This window comes from Myotis myotis, unplaced genomic scaffold, assembly GCF_014108235.1.
Source record: "Myotis myotis isolate mMyoMyo1 unplaced genomic scaffold, mMyoMyo1.p scaffold_m19_p_2, whole genome shotgun sequence".
NCBI lineage: Eukaryota > Metazoa > Chordata > Mammalia > Chiroptera > Vespertilionidae > Myotis > Myotis myotis.
Window position 1 is genome coordinate 172921198 of NW_023416324.1, and position 15956 is coordinate 172937153.

The window sequence follows — 15956 nt, forward strand, 5'->3', positions numbered from 1 at the left end:
GTGATGTTAGAAACCAAGATGGTGGCTACCCTTGTGGAGAATGGGAAAGGGAAATTAGTGACTAGAAGGGAGCATGAGAGGATCTTTTGGAGTGGAGAGCTGATAATGTTGTTTTGTGGTCTGGATACTAGAAGTACAGAGGTGCTTGCTTTGTGAAAATTCATCAAGTTCCACACTTATGATCTGTGTACTTTCCGTTAGGTATGTTACATTTCAATAAAAAATAAACAGCCCATCCGGTGCCGCTCAGTGGTTGAGCGTCGACCCATGAACCAAGAGATCCCCAGTTCAATTCCCAGTCAGGGCACATGCCCAGGTTTCAAGCTTGATCCCCATTGGAGGGTGCCCAGAGGCAGCTGATCGATAATATTTCTCTCTCATTGATGTTTCTATCTCTCCCTCTCCTTTCCTTTCTCTCTAAAATAAATAAAAACATATTTTAAAAAATAGAATAAAAAATAAACAAATGCAAAATAGACCACAGTTGAGATGCCGAAGCATTTCCTTACATCAAGCAGATAATTCCGCTTAAGAGTTAGAAGCTGACCTAGCCTCCTAGAACTCCAGCCCTGGGACAGTGGTGAGAGATGGGAGTAAACTGTAGTCCCTAATGGTTTGGAGCACCTGTTTCCTGCCTTGAGGCAGAAGCTAAGTGCAGAGAGAAACAGACAGAGGACCTGAGAACACCTCTGCTGTGCAGAGAAGTCAGAGCTTTCCCGGGATGGGATGCTGTTCTCACAGTGTGCATTTTTAGCCATGTAGTTTGACTTAGTGGGAGAGAATTCAGAGAAGGGAGAGGAGCAGGGATGAGGAGAGGTTTTCAGGTGGGCTCTAGTTTAAATGGAAGCTGAGTTATGCCCCAGAGATAAGGGGCCAGAGATAGGGGATCAGTAAGAATCATGGTGGGGGAGGGGCAGAAGAGGCCATCCTCTGCTTACAAACACTGGCTTCACAGGGCAATAGGAGGAAAAACTGCCTCAGGCTGGAAGGACAGGCTAGATGCCCATGTGAAGCCTGAAGCCATGCAATGGAATCCACTGATGGGAGCATTTCACCTGGGAGCTCTATTACCAGTTGGCCAAGGTTGCACTTTCTTTTGTCCAGCTCAAGGCCCAACTGGTGGCTCAGTGCTTGAGCATCGACCTATGAACCAGAAGGTCATGGTTCAATTCCCAGTCAGGGCACATGCCCTGGTTGCGGGCTCTATCCCCAGTAGGATCACGCAGGAGGCAGCCTATCAATGATTTTCTCTCATCATTGATGTTTCTATCTCTCCCTCTCCCTTCCTCTCTGAAATCAATAAAGATATATTTTTTTAAAAAGATAAATACAGAGCTGGTGCAGGGTAGGTATTTACCAACCAAGCCAAGAGCTGAAAGAACCACCCTCTTTACCACAGGCTCTCCAGCTGCCATGTTGAAGCAGGCCCATGAGAAAATCCACATTCCAGTCTCCCCCATCCCAGCCCCTTAGTCTGCTCCTCCGGTGGGGCTGTCTGGTGATGCCAAAGTGAGGCCTTTCACAGCTCCAAAAGGGCAAGTTCTGAGTTAGCCTGATAGTCTGACTTTGGGGGCTAAAGTCTGGGCAGATTACAGCAAGGGTTAACCATATAAGACTCTCCACTAAGGGCATAAAAGGAAGCAAAAGAAGGACTCTGAGTGGTCAAAATAGATTTTGCCAGGTCTACACATTTGAGTTCATTTACTTCCTCATTGGAGGGGGCCCTTTAGCTCTACACCCATTTCAAGCTCACTTGGTTTGCTGGTTTCCAAGCCTCTGGCAGAGCAGAGGCAGAGAATTGCAGCAGACATGAGGGGCTGCTGGAGAAGCATGTTCTTAATATATTGAGTTCTGATTGACAACTTCATGTGGAAAAGAAGCAAGAAAACTCTAAAAACCAGACATGGGGTCCCCCAAATCTCAGTAGCCTAAGGCTCCTTCATGTGGGGACAGCCAGTCTTTCATGACCTCAGAGGTAGAGCAGGATGTTGGCATCTGACTGGCTTGAGGAGCAGGCGACTCTGTCCTGCACGGCCAGATCCAAGGGCCGCGGAGAGACTGCAGGGTTATCGGCCGCGGTGAAGACCCTGCTGCAGAGCTGGACTGTCTTCTGAAGGTAATGGGAAGCCATGGGAAGTTCCCAAAGATTCCCCCCTATTGTTTTTGTAAGGTTTGGGGCTTAAGGAAGCAATCTCTCAAAACATCCGCAATCTAAATGTATTATGTGTCACTCGCTTTTCTTGATAGTAGATGTTTTATGAAATCTAAGAGTTGAAAATTAGGAGAAAGGATGTCCTCAAGCTCAGGAAAGGAGCCAGGAGAGGAATAAGGCCCCACTAGGCCAGTAGGTCAGAGGGTCAAGAACATGGCTTGCTCCTTCTTAATGGAAAACTCAGACATGATTTGTAACCTCACTTTGACCCTCAAATTATACATAATCAAATTGGGTATTATTACTGTCTCCAAGAATAGTTGGGAGTATTCAATAAGACAGTATGTGTAGCCCTAGCTGGTTTGGCTCAGTGGATAGAGCGTCAGCCTGTGGACTGAAGGGTCCTGGGTTCGATTCTATTCAAGGGCACATGCTCAGATTGCAGGCACATCCCCAGTGTGGGGCGTACAAGACAGTAGCCAATCAGGGATTCTCTCTCATCACCGATGTTTCTATCTCTCTCTCCCTAACCCATCCTCTCTGAAATCAATAAAATATATTAATTTTTTTAAAAAAGACAGTGTATGTAAAGTGTCTAGCACAGAGCCTGGCATATAGAGGTATAGGGGATGCTCAGTAAAGGTCATTTCCTTTCTCTTTCTAAAGTGGCTTTAATGAAGACAAATTGTAGCTGCCCTGGATAATAATTCAGAAATCTGGCTGGAGTTGCTGAAACACATTCCCAAGGAAGCACTGTGGCTCTCTTGGGAGTGGAAGATAAGCATCCAGGGCCCCAAAGGCAAGAAGAGGGAAACTGATGGAGTGGGTGATTGCAGGAACCAAGACCACAGGATAAAGTGTTTCAGAGCAAGGCCTCTTGTTCAAGATCTGCCCTGGACTCCAACTCTTATCAGCTGTGTGATCTTGGGCAAGTTACCTCATCTCTGGGCCTCTGTTCCCTCAGCGATAAAATAGAGATAGTGATGGTATCTGCATCACAGGGTTGTTAGGAGGATCAAGTAGGTTAATATAAGCAAGGCCCCTAATGGGCCTGACAGGGTAAAGTGCTTTTTCAGTGTTGGCTGTTGTCACTACACACACAGGGCTTCCCTGAGGCTGAGGCAGCCCAGCAGAGTGGTTACTGACCAGACTCCCGAGGGGGCCCCTTGGGCACATGCTCTCTCTTACAATGAGCTAGCGCTGTGACCTGGAGCAATTTATGTAGCCTTCCTATACCTAAGTGTTTTTTTTCACCTGGGAAAGGTGAAGGTGATAAGAATAGGAGCTCCCTCAGAGGGCTGCTATTGTTGGGATGAAATGTGATCATACATATGAAGTGTTTAGAAAAGAGTCTGGCTCCTATTAAGCACTGAGCAAATGTCAGTTATTATTATTCCTTGGCTATAAGGAACCCTGAAGATGATATAGCCCTTCTTTGCTTAAAGAGACATTGAATATAAAAGATTTTATTTTCTCTTCTCAATTTTTAGGGTATTTATTTCTGAATTGTAGAAAGAAGGCTGTGCCAGCCAGATACAATCCTTTTTCCCTTGAAGATAAGAAAAACGTGTGGGTACTTTTTTGATACTGTCCTCAAGCCCTTCCCTCCTTATGATACAAGAATGGGAGAGGACTCCTGGGAGCATGTAGCCCACACCCAGCCTCCACAAACCACAGACAGCATTGCTAACACAGGAACTCGAGGCATTTTCCTAATGTGCGGAACCAAGATCATGAGGCTGCCACATTTCCCATGGCCATTTTGATGATCATCAGCTCAAGGCAGGGTTGCTTGCTTTACATTTTAACTTGCTTTGGGGATTTTAAGGGAAAACTTTAGAACCGGTCTCCTAAAGGAAGACAAGACAGAAGCTTTCGGGCTTGGGGCAAGAGACTTGTTTTTCTTTCCTTCTGTGTTGTTTCTCTGTAAACACACTGCAAATTGAAGGACAAGGGGCTAGTTATCCTACTGCGATTAAGTGAGTTTCGCTACTGCCAGAGGACAAAGGCTAGATTGACATGAATGTTCCAGAGGGCAGGTTTGTCTTTTTATCTTTTCCAGTCCTGTTTCTCTCCTGGAGGAGGGGGTACATTAGAACACATGCTGGACAAAAACTCCAATGTAAGCAATGTTCTTAGGAGGAAAGACTCAGTGTACTGGGCAAAGAACTTCTAAATACTGACACTTCTTACAAAGGTAACAAGAGAAGATGGGGAGTGGAGTGGTGATGGGAGTAAAGAAGGTAAGTCCCTAAGAAGGGAGCACAGAAGAAAAGAAGAAAGAGGCAGAAAAGAAGCAGCTCTGGGCCCAGTAGTCAGTCTGGCAAGATTAGTCATCACAAGATATACTCACACATTTCAACTCAGAGCCAAGGTGCCTGGGCCCAGGACCTGAACTCCTGTCTAATACAAGCTCCAAATTTTCAGAATCACAGACTGTTAGAGCTGGAGCAATCCTCTGAGTTCATCTATCTTACCTAGTGCACTAGCCCCTGTGCAGTCTCCCTAAATCTTTCTGTGTAAATGCTTCCTGTGACAGGAGACTCATTATATTCATTCACTGGGGCACCCCAAACATTCTGAAATCCTTCCTAAACCTCTACTGAGATAAAAACCTGCCTCCCTGAAACTCCAACCAGTTTTGTCCTCTACTGGATAAATGGGGTTCAAACGATATTTTCTGAGTTACAGAGGCATATGCTAGATCTCCTGCCTGAGGGCTTTTCCAGGTTCAGCAACCTGCAAGCTGTGTGTCCACTGGCAAGATACTTAATCTCTCAGTGCCTCCGTTTCTTGTCTAAAAAAAATGCAGATAATAATTGTAGAGACCACTGCAGTGCTGTTATTATGGGGATTAAATAAGGTAATCTGTAGAGAGTTATATATGATATGAGCAGGTCATATAATAAGTGCTCAGTAAACTTCAGCTACTGAAATTGTGCCATAGATTGTGGGCCCCTCCAAGACACAGACTGGATCATATTTATCTCTGTAACTTCATTGCCTAGCACAGGAGCTGGCTGAGTATTTGGTACAAAAAAAATTTTTACTGAATGACTAAATAATTCATTGGCAAGAGCTCTATTCTGATGTAAATCCCTATATATGATCTTATGTCTGTAACAGTCTTCTCATAAGAACCCATCCCCCAACTCCTCCTGTGCCCTCAACTTAGCCACTATTTATTACTACTTAATCCAGAAATACCAACTTCTCTTCCCAAAATGGGATGGAGAACCTTGGCTTGAGGCAAAGGTCACAAGAGCCACACTCCAGGCATCAAGTCCCAACCTGTGGAGAAAGATCTGCTCTGTATCCTCGCAGGTAGAGTTATAAAGTATGATTGAGCCTGGCCTGCGTCAACCTATGAACCAGGAGGTCACAGTTGGGTTCCTGGTCAGGGCATATGCCTGGGTTGCAGGCTCAATCCCCAGTGTGAGGCGTGCAGAAGGCAGCCAATTGATGATTCTCTCTCATCATTGATGTTTCTGTGTCTCTCTCCCTCTCCTTTCCTCCCTGAAATCAATAAAAATAAATATATACATTTTTAAGAAGTGTGATCAGTGTGCTATAGCTTATATGGTAAGGCCATGTGGCCCTATGGGCCGCAGGCCTTCCAGAGGGCTAGAGCCTGAGACAGATTTAAGCAAAGAGAAGTACAAAGCTCTTCTGGAGAAACTAGATCAGACAGCAGATAAGATGAGAAGAGGTAGGACAGGATCCGGGCAGACAAACTGGGGAGGAGGAGGACCCAGGAGTTAACCTGGGCCCTGAGTCTAGTTGGAGAGATAGAAGCTTCAGGGATGTCAGCAACACCCTGGGAACACAACTGGACTAGGGTAACACCTCTAGTCACCAAGCGGAAATGGTGCTATCTGGGGAATGAAGAGAAGCATAAAGTTACTGGAGCTGGGGCCAGTAGCAAAATGCTCTACTAGGAAATTAGATATCATGGAACTGCTCATTAAAAGTGCTGAGCACTTTCCCACCTATCAACTCATGCCCACCCTAGTGTCTCCCAACATCAATAATAGCTCAGCCCTAACTGGTTTGGCTCAGTGGATGGAGCGTTGGCTTGCAGACTGAAGGGTCCCAGGTTCGATTCCGGTCAAGAGCATGTACCTTGGTTGCTGGCACATCTCCAATGGGGGGTGTGCAGGAGGCAGCTGATCGATGCTTCTCTCTCATCGATGCTTCTAACTCTCTATCCCTCTCCCTTCCTCTCTGTAAAAAATCAATAAAATATATATTTTTAAAAATAATAGCTCATGCCTGGTCAGTCCTGAGCCCAGGATTCAATCAGGGTATTCCAGGTCCCTTAGGTGAACTCCCACCTTTCTTGAGCTTTAAACTACAGACCAAGTGCCTGCCGGCTCTGTTTAAGATACACAAGAGCGGAAGCAGAAAAAAAGGTGGGCAAATTTTGACCCAAAAAAAAAAAAAAATCCCCTCTAAAAATCCACACTGCATTCTTTATGGTGGGATCCAGGAGCAGCCCCGGAGTTCGCTACCCTGGGGACCCCTTTACTGGGGGCTCTCTCCTAACATTTGGCGTCTTTCCACCCCACCGCTAGCACTCGGGATGAATGACAGGGCAGAGCTCCCTCACAAGCCCCCGCATCCTAGGGTGGAGCGGAGCCTCCCCGCGGTTTTCACTGGAGAGGGGAGGGGGAGCCGGGAGAGCTGCGAGAAGACTGTTTATTTGTTTCCTGGAACGCCCCGTTAAGAATCTCGGCAATTGCAGTTAGTGCCCCATCGCTTGGCAAGCAGAGCAGCTTCTCGCCGCTCCCAGCTGCACGGGATCTAATTCTCAAATGCACCATCTTGCATTCAACACTTAAATGGAAAACAAGCAGCCCCCGGGAGAGAGGCAGGCGGTCTAACTCCGCAAGCCCTTTTCCGAGGGATTGATGCCCCTAGGTCGGTTGACTGGTTGGTGCCCTTCCCTGAGAGGATATTTCGTTGAGCGCCGACCCTCTCTCATCTTGGATCCAAAACCCACGCTAGCGGGGGTTATAAACTGCAGTTACACATGGATAGAAAACGGGATTTGGTTCGGCCTTAGGCCTTGCCAGTATAAAATAGTAACTAAAATCTGTTCAAGAGCTCAGATTTTAAAGGAAGATGCTGCTTATTCTTCCCCACTGGAAACCTGGGTAAAGGAAATTAAGGCCTCTCTTAAAGGTAACTAAGATTAGAGGGCTCGGTTTCCGTTTTCTGTGTTTCTGTGGGCCGAACGCCCAGGTCGGTCAGCGAGTTTCTCTCTGGGTGGAATGACGAATTCCTCTCGCCTGGATTCTAAAATGATCGTTTTTGCTTGGTTCTGCAGCTGTGAACGTCTGTCGCCCATGGGGCCCAATCCTGGCGGTAGCGCGCTGCTAGTGGGAGAAATGGGTGAATGGGGAAGAAGGACGAGCCATGCCTCTGTGAAAAGTTGGAAGACCTGCGAGGAGACAAGTAACCGCAGTTCCTCCGGGCCTCGGCCCCTTTAAGGGCTTCACTGACTCAGCTAAGCTTCCCCCTCAGGTCGTGTTTTTTATGAATGAAAAACGTCCTTACATTCATTATATAAACAAGCCTGTGCTGATTGGTCAATGGCCCCCGGTGCATAGATTATGTAAAACAGATCCCTGAGGGGTGGGGAGGGACGTCCCATTGACCAATGGGAGCCTGAGTTGATGGGGCGGCCTGGCTGGATTTGCCCGTAGACAGGGTAAACAAGAGGTGATGGACAGCTAAGGAAGCAACCTTAAGCCAATGGGAACGCGGCAGGGCTAGGGCTATGGGCCAATGGTGGCGGGCGGAGCAGCGGGCCGCGGGGGGCCGGGCCAGTGCTCCAGCCTGGCTGGCAGCTGCGGCGCAGAGTCCAGCGGCTTGTGTGCGGAGCGGTTCCCTGTACCTCGAGCGGTTCGGCCCAGCCATTTGCTTAGGCGCCCAGGCCCGGTGCGCGCGTGCGTGAGCGCGCCTGCGCCCGGGGCCGCTGCAAGGGGAGAGCCGCCGCCTCAGGTGAGGGCGCGTTGGGGGGGCCTCAGAGGGGGAGTCCAGGAACGGGTCGGAAAGGCCCTAGAGTTTACGGGCTGATTCAGAATCTTCAAATAGGGGTGCACTTTTTATTTGGGATAAGCCCCCCCCCAGGGGTCTGACCGCCCCCTCCTCTTATGGCCCGGTCCGGTTCGATTTCTGGGAGGCTTCGGGCGGGGGTGGCTAACGGTTCCGGAGCGCATGGAGAGAGGGTTTCCGCACGTCTCGGGGGAGGCGCTCGGGAGCGCGAAGTGCGGGGGCTCCCGGGCGGGGATGGGGGCGCAGAGTAGCGGGGCTTTATAGTCTCCGGAGGTCTGAGAGCCCCGAGGGGACCTGGAGGCTCGCGAGAAGAGACGCTCGGCGGAGCTTTGCAGTGGGGAGGAGGGGGCCGAGAGCAGCATAGGGGGGAGTATTTGAGAGGTGATGCCCCAGAACCCCAGGAGCGGTTAAGTGACATTAGGCTTGTCTGCGGGATTGGAGGTTGGCCCGGAACTTGCAGGCCTTGCAAGTTTCAGGGTGTGGAAAGTGGACACCCAAGCCCCCAGCGAACTGAGCGTCAAGCTGCACAGCGATTCCCGAGAAATTCGGGAGCATCAGAACAGCGGCCTGGGGATGGCGGGGAGGAAAACGGGTGCGGTGGGGAGGGTGAGGATGGAGAGATGCTGGAGCCTCGCGCAGGATTAGGGATCTAACCTCATTTTCAGAGGAGAGGGGACTTCTGAGGGCGGGGGAACAGAACTCCTTGTTGAGGAGGGGTGCCAAGGAGGGATGTTCGGAGGGTCTTTTGGGGGAAAGGGGAGGAATTGAGGGCGGTTGGTAGCTCCCGGCGCCGCAGCTCGTTTTTATGAATGTGAGTGACTTTATGAATGAAGCGGGTTTCTTTCGTCGGCTCCTGCTCCCTGCGGCTTTTTTTTTCCTCCCCTTTTTGTGAATGAAGCATTGAGCTTGCTTCCTAAAACGCTGGGGTGAGGGGCCTGCGTCGGAGGCTGGGCGTGCGTTGGGAGTGGGGGCGGGGGCGCCGCTGAAGGAGTTTTCATGAATGGGGAAGGCTGGGAATTGGGTGGAAGTGTGTCTTGTTTTGTGAATGGGGCCCAGCGCGAGGGATCCAGTTACAGGCTTTACCTGATGTGGCTGCCGCGGCTCGCTCTCCCATTCATAAAACCGGGGCCGCTGTGCGCCGCGGGGGAGGGGCCTGGATCGCTCCGCTGCGCCGTGTTAAAGTTTTCCTGGGGGCACCGAGAAGGGCGAGGGGGCGAGGGGGCGGGGGGCGGGGGGTGGGCGCAAAGGAAGTAGTTTAAACTCCTGGATGAACTCAGCCTTCCCTTCAGGTTTAAATATATACTTATATACTTTGAACACGATTTCTCTAGCCCTTGAACTGCGAGGACTGCTTTAAAGATCCTCAATGCCTCTTGGATTCGCGTGTGGCATCCTTCTTTCTTTTATTCAATTTTTTTAAAAAAAAATATATTTGCTCGTCATGGTGAAGTATTTTGCAACGTATTTTATCATGAGACTGAAACCCTCCGGTTTCTCCCTCGGATCTCCTACCCGTTGTCCCCTTCCCTCAATAGACATTTACAGAACTTCTAAGGCCAGGATTTAATCGGACAGGTTTTTGAAGGGCACAGAAGACTCATTTTCATGCCCCTCAACTCAGTGCTGGTGATTCTCAGATTTTGTATACGGGTTGGTGACATTTGAGAAAGGGGCTTTATTCTGAACATTTAGCGATATTTGGAAGGCACGCAAGCAGGCTAGCAGGAGTGTTTTTTGTAGGAAACTGAACTGTGTGCAGTTTTGCTCCCCCCCCCCCCCACCACCACCACCTTTCTCTTTGACTGAACATATCTGATTACTTGTGCCAAAGTGCTGAGAGGAGGCTGGCCGTGAAGGGTTTCCTTGCATCCTGCTCACCAAAATTTGATATGCTCCACACAGTGTGAAAAACAAATTGGATGGAATTGTCCACTAAGAAAAGGTTCCCTACTTAAAGTTTATATGCAAGTTAAACAAAAGAATTATCCTTAAGCATTTTACATTGTTTCAAGTTCGAGTGGGTGAAATTGTTTTCCCCATTTTGTTGATTAACTGTGTTTCCTTATTTGGAGAATAAAACAAATTGTTCAGGAAGATGGTACCTTCCTAAGATTGTTGTTTTATTCCTCCCAAATTAGAAAAGGTTCCCTCCTCTCCATTTTAACCCCCAATTTCTCTTTCCAGCCCCAAGACTTGACAGTACTGAAACAAGTTTAATTTTATAATTTGGTATGTTGGGGAGGGGTGGAGAATGAACCTCAGTGTAAGGAAAATACTGAATTTTCTTTTCATGGATCTTTTGCTTTCGATACTTTCAAAAAAGATCTGTGGTAGATATGCATTTAAAATATGTACAGTGGAATTTAGTTTCCTTTATCCATTACTCTTCATAGTTATTTTATTATTTTAGAAGTTGGAGGTATCTCTGTGAGTTGCCATGGAGATTATTTGTGACATTACAGACACACACCTGTTTGGACAGAAGGTTTAGGTTTTAGTAAAGAGCAATGTGAAGATAAGTATACCTTTGGTGGATATATTCATGGAACTATATATAGTGTTTTTTCACTGACCTACAAAATACTTTTAGAAACACTATGTATGTCAGATTCTTAATTGCCAATAATTTGGAATGCTTAAACCCAGTTTTCTACTTCCTGTCACTGTAGTAGAAAAATTAGATTATCTATATAACAATCCCAACACTACAAATGCCTTAGAGAATCTTCTATTGAAGAGAACTTGAAATCACCTTTTTATAATGAAAATAAGGTGCCCCCTCCTTTTTAAAAAAACAAAGGAAAGATGATAGCAAACCTATACTCTAATGATAGAAAAGGATGAGCAAATGGATTTGGCACTAAGTACACTATGTACCTTTGATGCCCTTAAACCCAGCGTTAGTCTGTAAAGCTAACACCTTGAGTGGGCTTCACGTACCTCAAAGAAAGGTAGTGGTTTACATAGGCCCTAAGAAAGAATGGAATAAAATTATTTCACTTCTCTTCTTCCCCCTCCCCCAGTAAAAATCTCCCAAATTCATATTACAGGAGGACCCCCTTCCCCCAGAAATTACTCAATGCTGAAACCTTTCCAAGTGATATTAGAGACATTGGAAGCACCATGGATGGGTTTTATGACCAGCAAGTCCCTTTTATGGTCCCAGGGGTAAGTTTATGTGGCTTTTGATTTGTTTTGTCCTCCCTCTTCAAATCCCAGTCTTCTCCTTATTGATTTAGTAATACCACCCCCTTTCAAGACCCCTTTTTTACACTTGAGTCTTCACTGTTTGTTTGCCTTTTTCAGAAATCTAGATCAGAGGAATGTAGAGGGCGGCCTGTGACTGACAGAAAGAGGAAGTTTTTGGACACAGATTTGGCCCATGATTCTGAAGGTAGCGAAGCTTTCCCCTCTGTGTTGTGGCTTCCTTAAATGGCTCCCAGGGAAAGCCGCAGATTTTATAAAGTAGATTCTTCCCTTCTCCCCAACAGAGGAATCTTCATTCTGGTGTCTTCTGTTTTTAATTCTAGAGTTGTTTCAGGATCTCAGTCAACTTCAAGAGGCTTGGTTAGCTGAAGGCAAGTTTCTTGGCTGTCCTATTTTCCATATAAAACATTTCACTGTGCTTTTTAATAAAACGTAAAGGTCTAAAATAAAAATCTCTTTTTCAGCACAAGTTCCTGATGATGAACAGTTTGTCCCAGATTTTCAGTCTGATAACTGTAAGTACCTTTCTGGTGGTGGCTGACTTGTTCTGAAATTGTTTGGTCTTGGATTATCCATGTCTAGATTGCTTTTTTCAGATATATAGTCAGCATGTTTGGACAGTGGAATGCATTTTGTTTCTTTTAATAACACAAAGTTAACCCCCAAAACATTTGTTTTATTCTTTATTGAAATTATTTCTAAAGTGCTTTTATTCTATTACAGGTAAGATTTACTGAACATAATTTAACCCTAAATTTCTTTTCCCTAAGAATATTGCAAGGCTTCAAGCTCAAGATTATGAATTAATTGACATTGTATATAAGATGTTGGACTAAACATCAATTAACCAGACATTATCTTACAGTGTTTTTGGTTTGTTTTATGAATTAAGTCCTTGATGCGAATCATGAGCCTGGCATTTTATTTTCTTTTAAAGGTGCAGAAAATAGTTAATGGAAGGTTCAGTTAATTGTGGCCTCACCTAACATGTTGTCAATTTTGTTTCTACTTCTAAGCTGAAAAGGGGTGATCACAGGGTGACCTGAATTACTCCTAATATTCATGTGTTCTCAGTACTTTATCACTCAGAGAAGAGTAAAGCTACTTTAAAAATGGTCGTTAAGTGATCTTGTCATTGAGATAACAAATAAGGTGGCCAGCTCAAAAGACAGCTCTCCGGGCTGGCAGGGGTGTGGTTAGCTTTGCACTGATCTTTCAGAGCTGTCCTCAACAGGTTTGGGGAGCTTTTATGGTCCAGGCAGAGCTATCAAGGACAAAGCTGGCTGATGAAATTTGAGCAGCACAGGGCAGCTCTAGAGAGCATTAGTCACTGGCGAATGAGCAGGTTTGAGAGAGGCCTGGAGAAAATGCTGCCTCTCTTGAGAGTTGCATCATAGAGAAATTCATGTCTCTTAGTCATAGTTTATAATAGCAAGCACCTGAGCCAGGCAAGGATTCGATTTCTCATTTTGTACCAACAAATTCTTCCCAGCTTTGTTTTAGAGAGAGAGGGGAAGAGAGAAAATGAATGACATAAAGAGAGAGAGAAAATGCTTTGGGAGAGAGGGTGTCTTTGAGTTTCAGTAAAATCTGGGTGTTCTAAATCATTCAATGAAAGATCAGAAGCACCAGCTAACCATTCTTTAATGATAGGTCTCATATTCAAGGCATAATGCCATGAGACTTTAAAAGGGGATAAACTATAACCCACAGATGCATGGTTACCTTAGCTTTGTCACAGCTTGCTGTGAATATTTTCTTAGGAAAGTAAATGATGTTAATTTTTGCCCTTTGATGGCTTTTAAGTGATTGGGAAACTTGCCACTGAAAGACTAAATAAAGATAACACAAAGCGGGGTGTGTGTGTGTGTGTGTGTGTGTGTGTGTGTGTGTGTGTGTGTGTGTGCATGTGTGTGTGCATGGATGCATACATAAGATAAAAGGCAGGATTTGTAATCCCACTCTGTTCTGTGTTGACAACTTGGCCCAGCCTTTCCAGTTCTTGCTCAGAGCAGCATAAATTGCAGTCTGTTTGGGAGGTGGCTTTCTTGGCAGAGGCTCGTTGAAATGCTTTTATGACACTTTGTTTGTTTCACTATAACCCAAAAGAGTGAAAGGGAGGTGAGATGACTGCATTCAAATTGATTTCATGTGCTAGAGCAGAGGTATGTTCTTTAGAGGAAGATGTCAGCAAACAGGATTTATATTTGGAGAGATATTTATCTGCAGGAATAAGCTGAAAGGAAAGAATCAATAAATGGCTTTTGGCTCCTTAGAAGCGAATAGAATGTGCTAAATTCTTTCATTAAATTGTCATACCTAAAATGGAGGTGCTTTGGGAGACATTTCTGCTTACCAAGTGTGCTATGTTTTTTACTTTGTTTGCTTTTTGCTTTAACTTCTTACGGTTGAGCTTTGCTGTCTTTTAAGGATAAAACAGATGGTTGAGTAGCCTTGAAAAGTTTTTTAATAATTCTTTCCCCTTCTCTGTTATTTCTGGAGATGGACCCTCAAGAAGAATAGATTTTAGTAGAGCCACTTGCTTTAGAGGCTAGTGAAGAACACAAATTTGGAATGGTGTATCCTTCATCCATCCATCCGTGCTATTAGTGTGACTGGTTTGACTTCTGTTGAAACGGACAATGTAGTTGCATGGATGCTGGCAGAGCCCAAGGCTGGGCCCACTCTTCTCTGTGAGTGCGTCTCACAGCCTTGGGCTGAGGAGCAGCTTCTACTCCTGTCACTTCTCCTTCTGGAAGAGCCTATGATTATTCCAGGGGAGCGGGAGAAACTCATTCATTCAGATTTAATGAAACTTTATAAGTTGGTTTGAATCAACTAGTCCATGAACTTAAAACAAACTTGCACTTGTTGGTAAAGCAAACCTTTCCCTACTCTAGCAGAGCATCTGAAACAAGCACTCTCCTGTGGCTTGCCACTTGGGATGGTCTGCCTTTGCTGGGAATGCTGATTTGGTGAATTTTCTATTGTGCATGTGTGAGACTGTAGGCGAGAGAAAAAGAAATATCATGTGGGTAATTGTCTTTATTTTAGAATTCAGTTTTGAAAATTATGGCGTACTTTCTTCAGTAAGCACTTACAAGGTTAACTTCTAACGAGATGATATTTTGTTAAGTGTTCTAGCTTTAGGTTCCTACCCATAGGCATCCATCCACACTGAAACCATTGTTCTTATAAGTCTTATATAAATGCCCAGTTTATTTCTAGCTATATAGATTTCACCTTACTTCACAAATATAAACATTAGTAAAGTATCTCCCATCTGGAAACTCTTCTAGGTCAAATTCAAGGGAATAAAAAGTGCAACCTATAGCCTATAGGGGTTCTGCCAATTTCTCCCCATTGTCCCCTGGTCCTGAGAAGTACCCCTGAAAATCCCAGATTGTTTGAGCTGGAGGTTTCTTGCAAAGATAAGTCTTGTCCAATCCCTCATTTTACAGAGGGCCTAGATAGCTGGATAGCTGGAGAGCCTGACTAATGTGAGGGGCCAATAGCAGGGGTTAGGTGAAATGATGAGAGGAAATTATACAATAATATCCTTAAAGAAGCAAAAGCTGCAGAGGCAGGGGGTACTGGAGGGTTCAGGTGTACCCAGGGCTCCCCCTCATTATTTCAAATACCTCCAGATAGCCCTCGGGAGAGCCCTAGGGAGACTGCTGGCTGCCTGGTTCAAAACCTCCATTCTCTTTATTCCATGATCCTGAGAAACTTATTAAATATCTCGGTGCTTTGAGTTTTTCCCATCCAGGACTTGGAAGAGAGAGAGAGAAATTATAAAACAGAAAAAAATATAAAATGGACATGTTTCCTAGAAGACATATTAGCATGTGTATAGATAAAACTGTGTGTTATGCATCCTGTATATTATAAATGAGTATATGTGTGCATACCTATGTAAATGTGCCTGTGGCTAAATATGTGAATTAACACATAGAACTACCAAACCAGGGAATCTGGGTCAGTAGATGGATGTATAGACATTTTTACTACACATTTTCACAGAATTAACTACAAATCAAAAGGTAAGAGTGGAACTCAAAATCCATAGATTTGGGGTGGGGTAAGGGTTATATTGATTTTTCTGAACTGAGTGCTTGAGCATTTAAGGGTATTCCTGGATTTTAGCATGTACAAATCGTTTTGTTAATGCAGATTTCAATTTTTTTCTTAGTTATTTCATTTGTGATATTGTGAATGTTTACCAACATCTCAAATAACAAATATTTTATGCTGGGGAGAAGGCATGATAAAAATCTTATTTTAAAATCATGGCCTCCATACTAAGTATAATTTAGAGAATTGTTTTAAAATCTAAGTGACCTTATTTCCCCTGAACTGTTATTTTTAAATATGTGTCTCAAAAAGAATGGCAGGACTGGAGGAAGTACGAGTAATTTTCAAAGGACTGTCTAATTAACCGATGAAATTGACTTTTCATAAATACTTGTCATAGATGGCTGGGGAAATAGGTTTAACTGTTATGACAACCCTTGAGCCTAAAACACATTGATCTTAG

At 45.1% G+C, this 15956-nt stretch overlaps 1 protein-coding gene across 3 annotated transcripts in view; it reads left to right on the forward strand.

Moving 5' to 3' along the window:
• Positions 1 to 7959: 7959 nt before the first annotated feature.
• Positions 7960 to 15956, forward strand: part of ETV5 (ETS variant transcription factor 5) — a 56952-nt gene continuing 48955 nt past the window's right edge. The window contains exons 1-5 of one of the 3 annotated variants that reach the window (XM_036350567.1): positions 7960 to 8158; positions 11263 to 11380; positions 11519 to 11606; positions 11704 to 11790; positions 11884 to 11934. In XM_036350567.1, the coding sequence (XP_036206460.1) occupies positions 11336 to 11380; positions 11519 to 11606; positions 11704 to 11790; positions 11884 to 11934 (271 nt within the window). In that variant the 5' untranslated portion in view covers positions 7960 to 8158; positions 11263 to 11335. The remainder of the gene's footprint in view (positions 8159 to 11262; positions 11381 to 11518; positions 11607 to 11703; positions 11791 to 11883; positions 11935 to 15956) is intronic. The other 2 variants (XM_036350565.1, XM_036350566.1) reach the window with 2 other exon arrangements.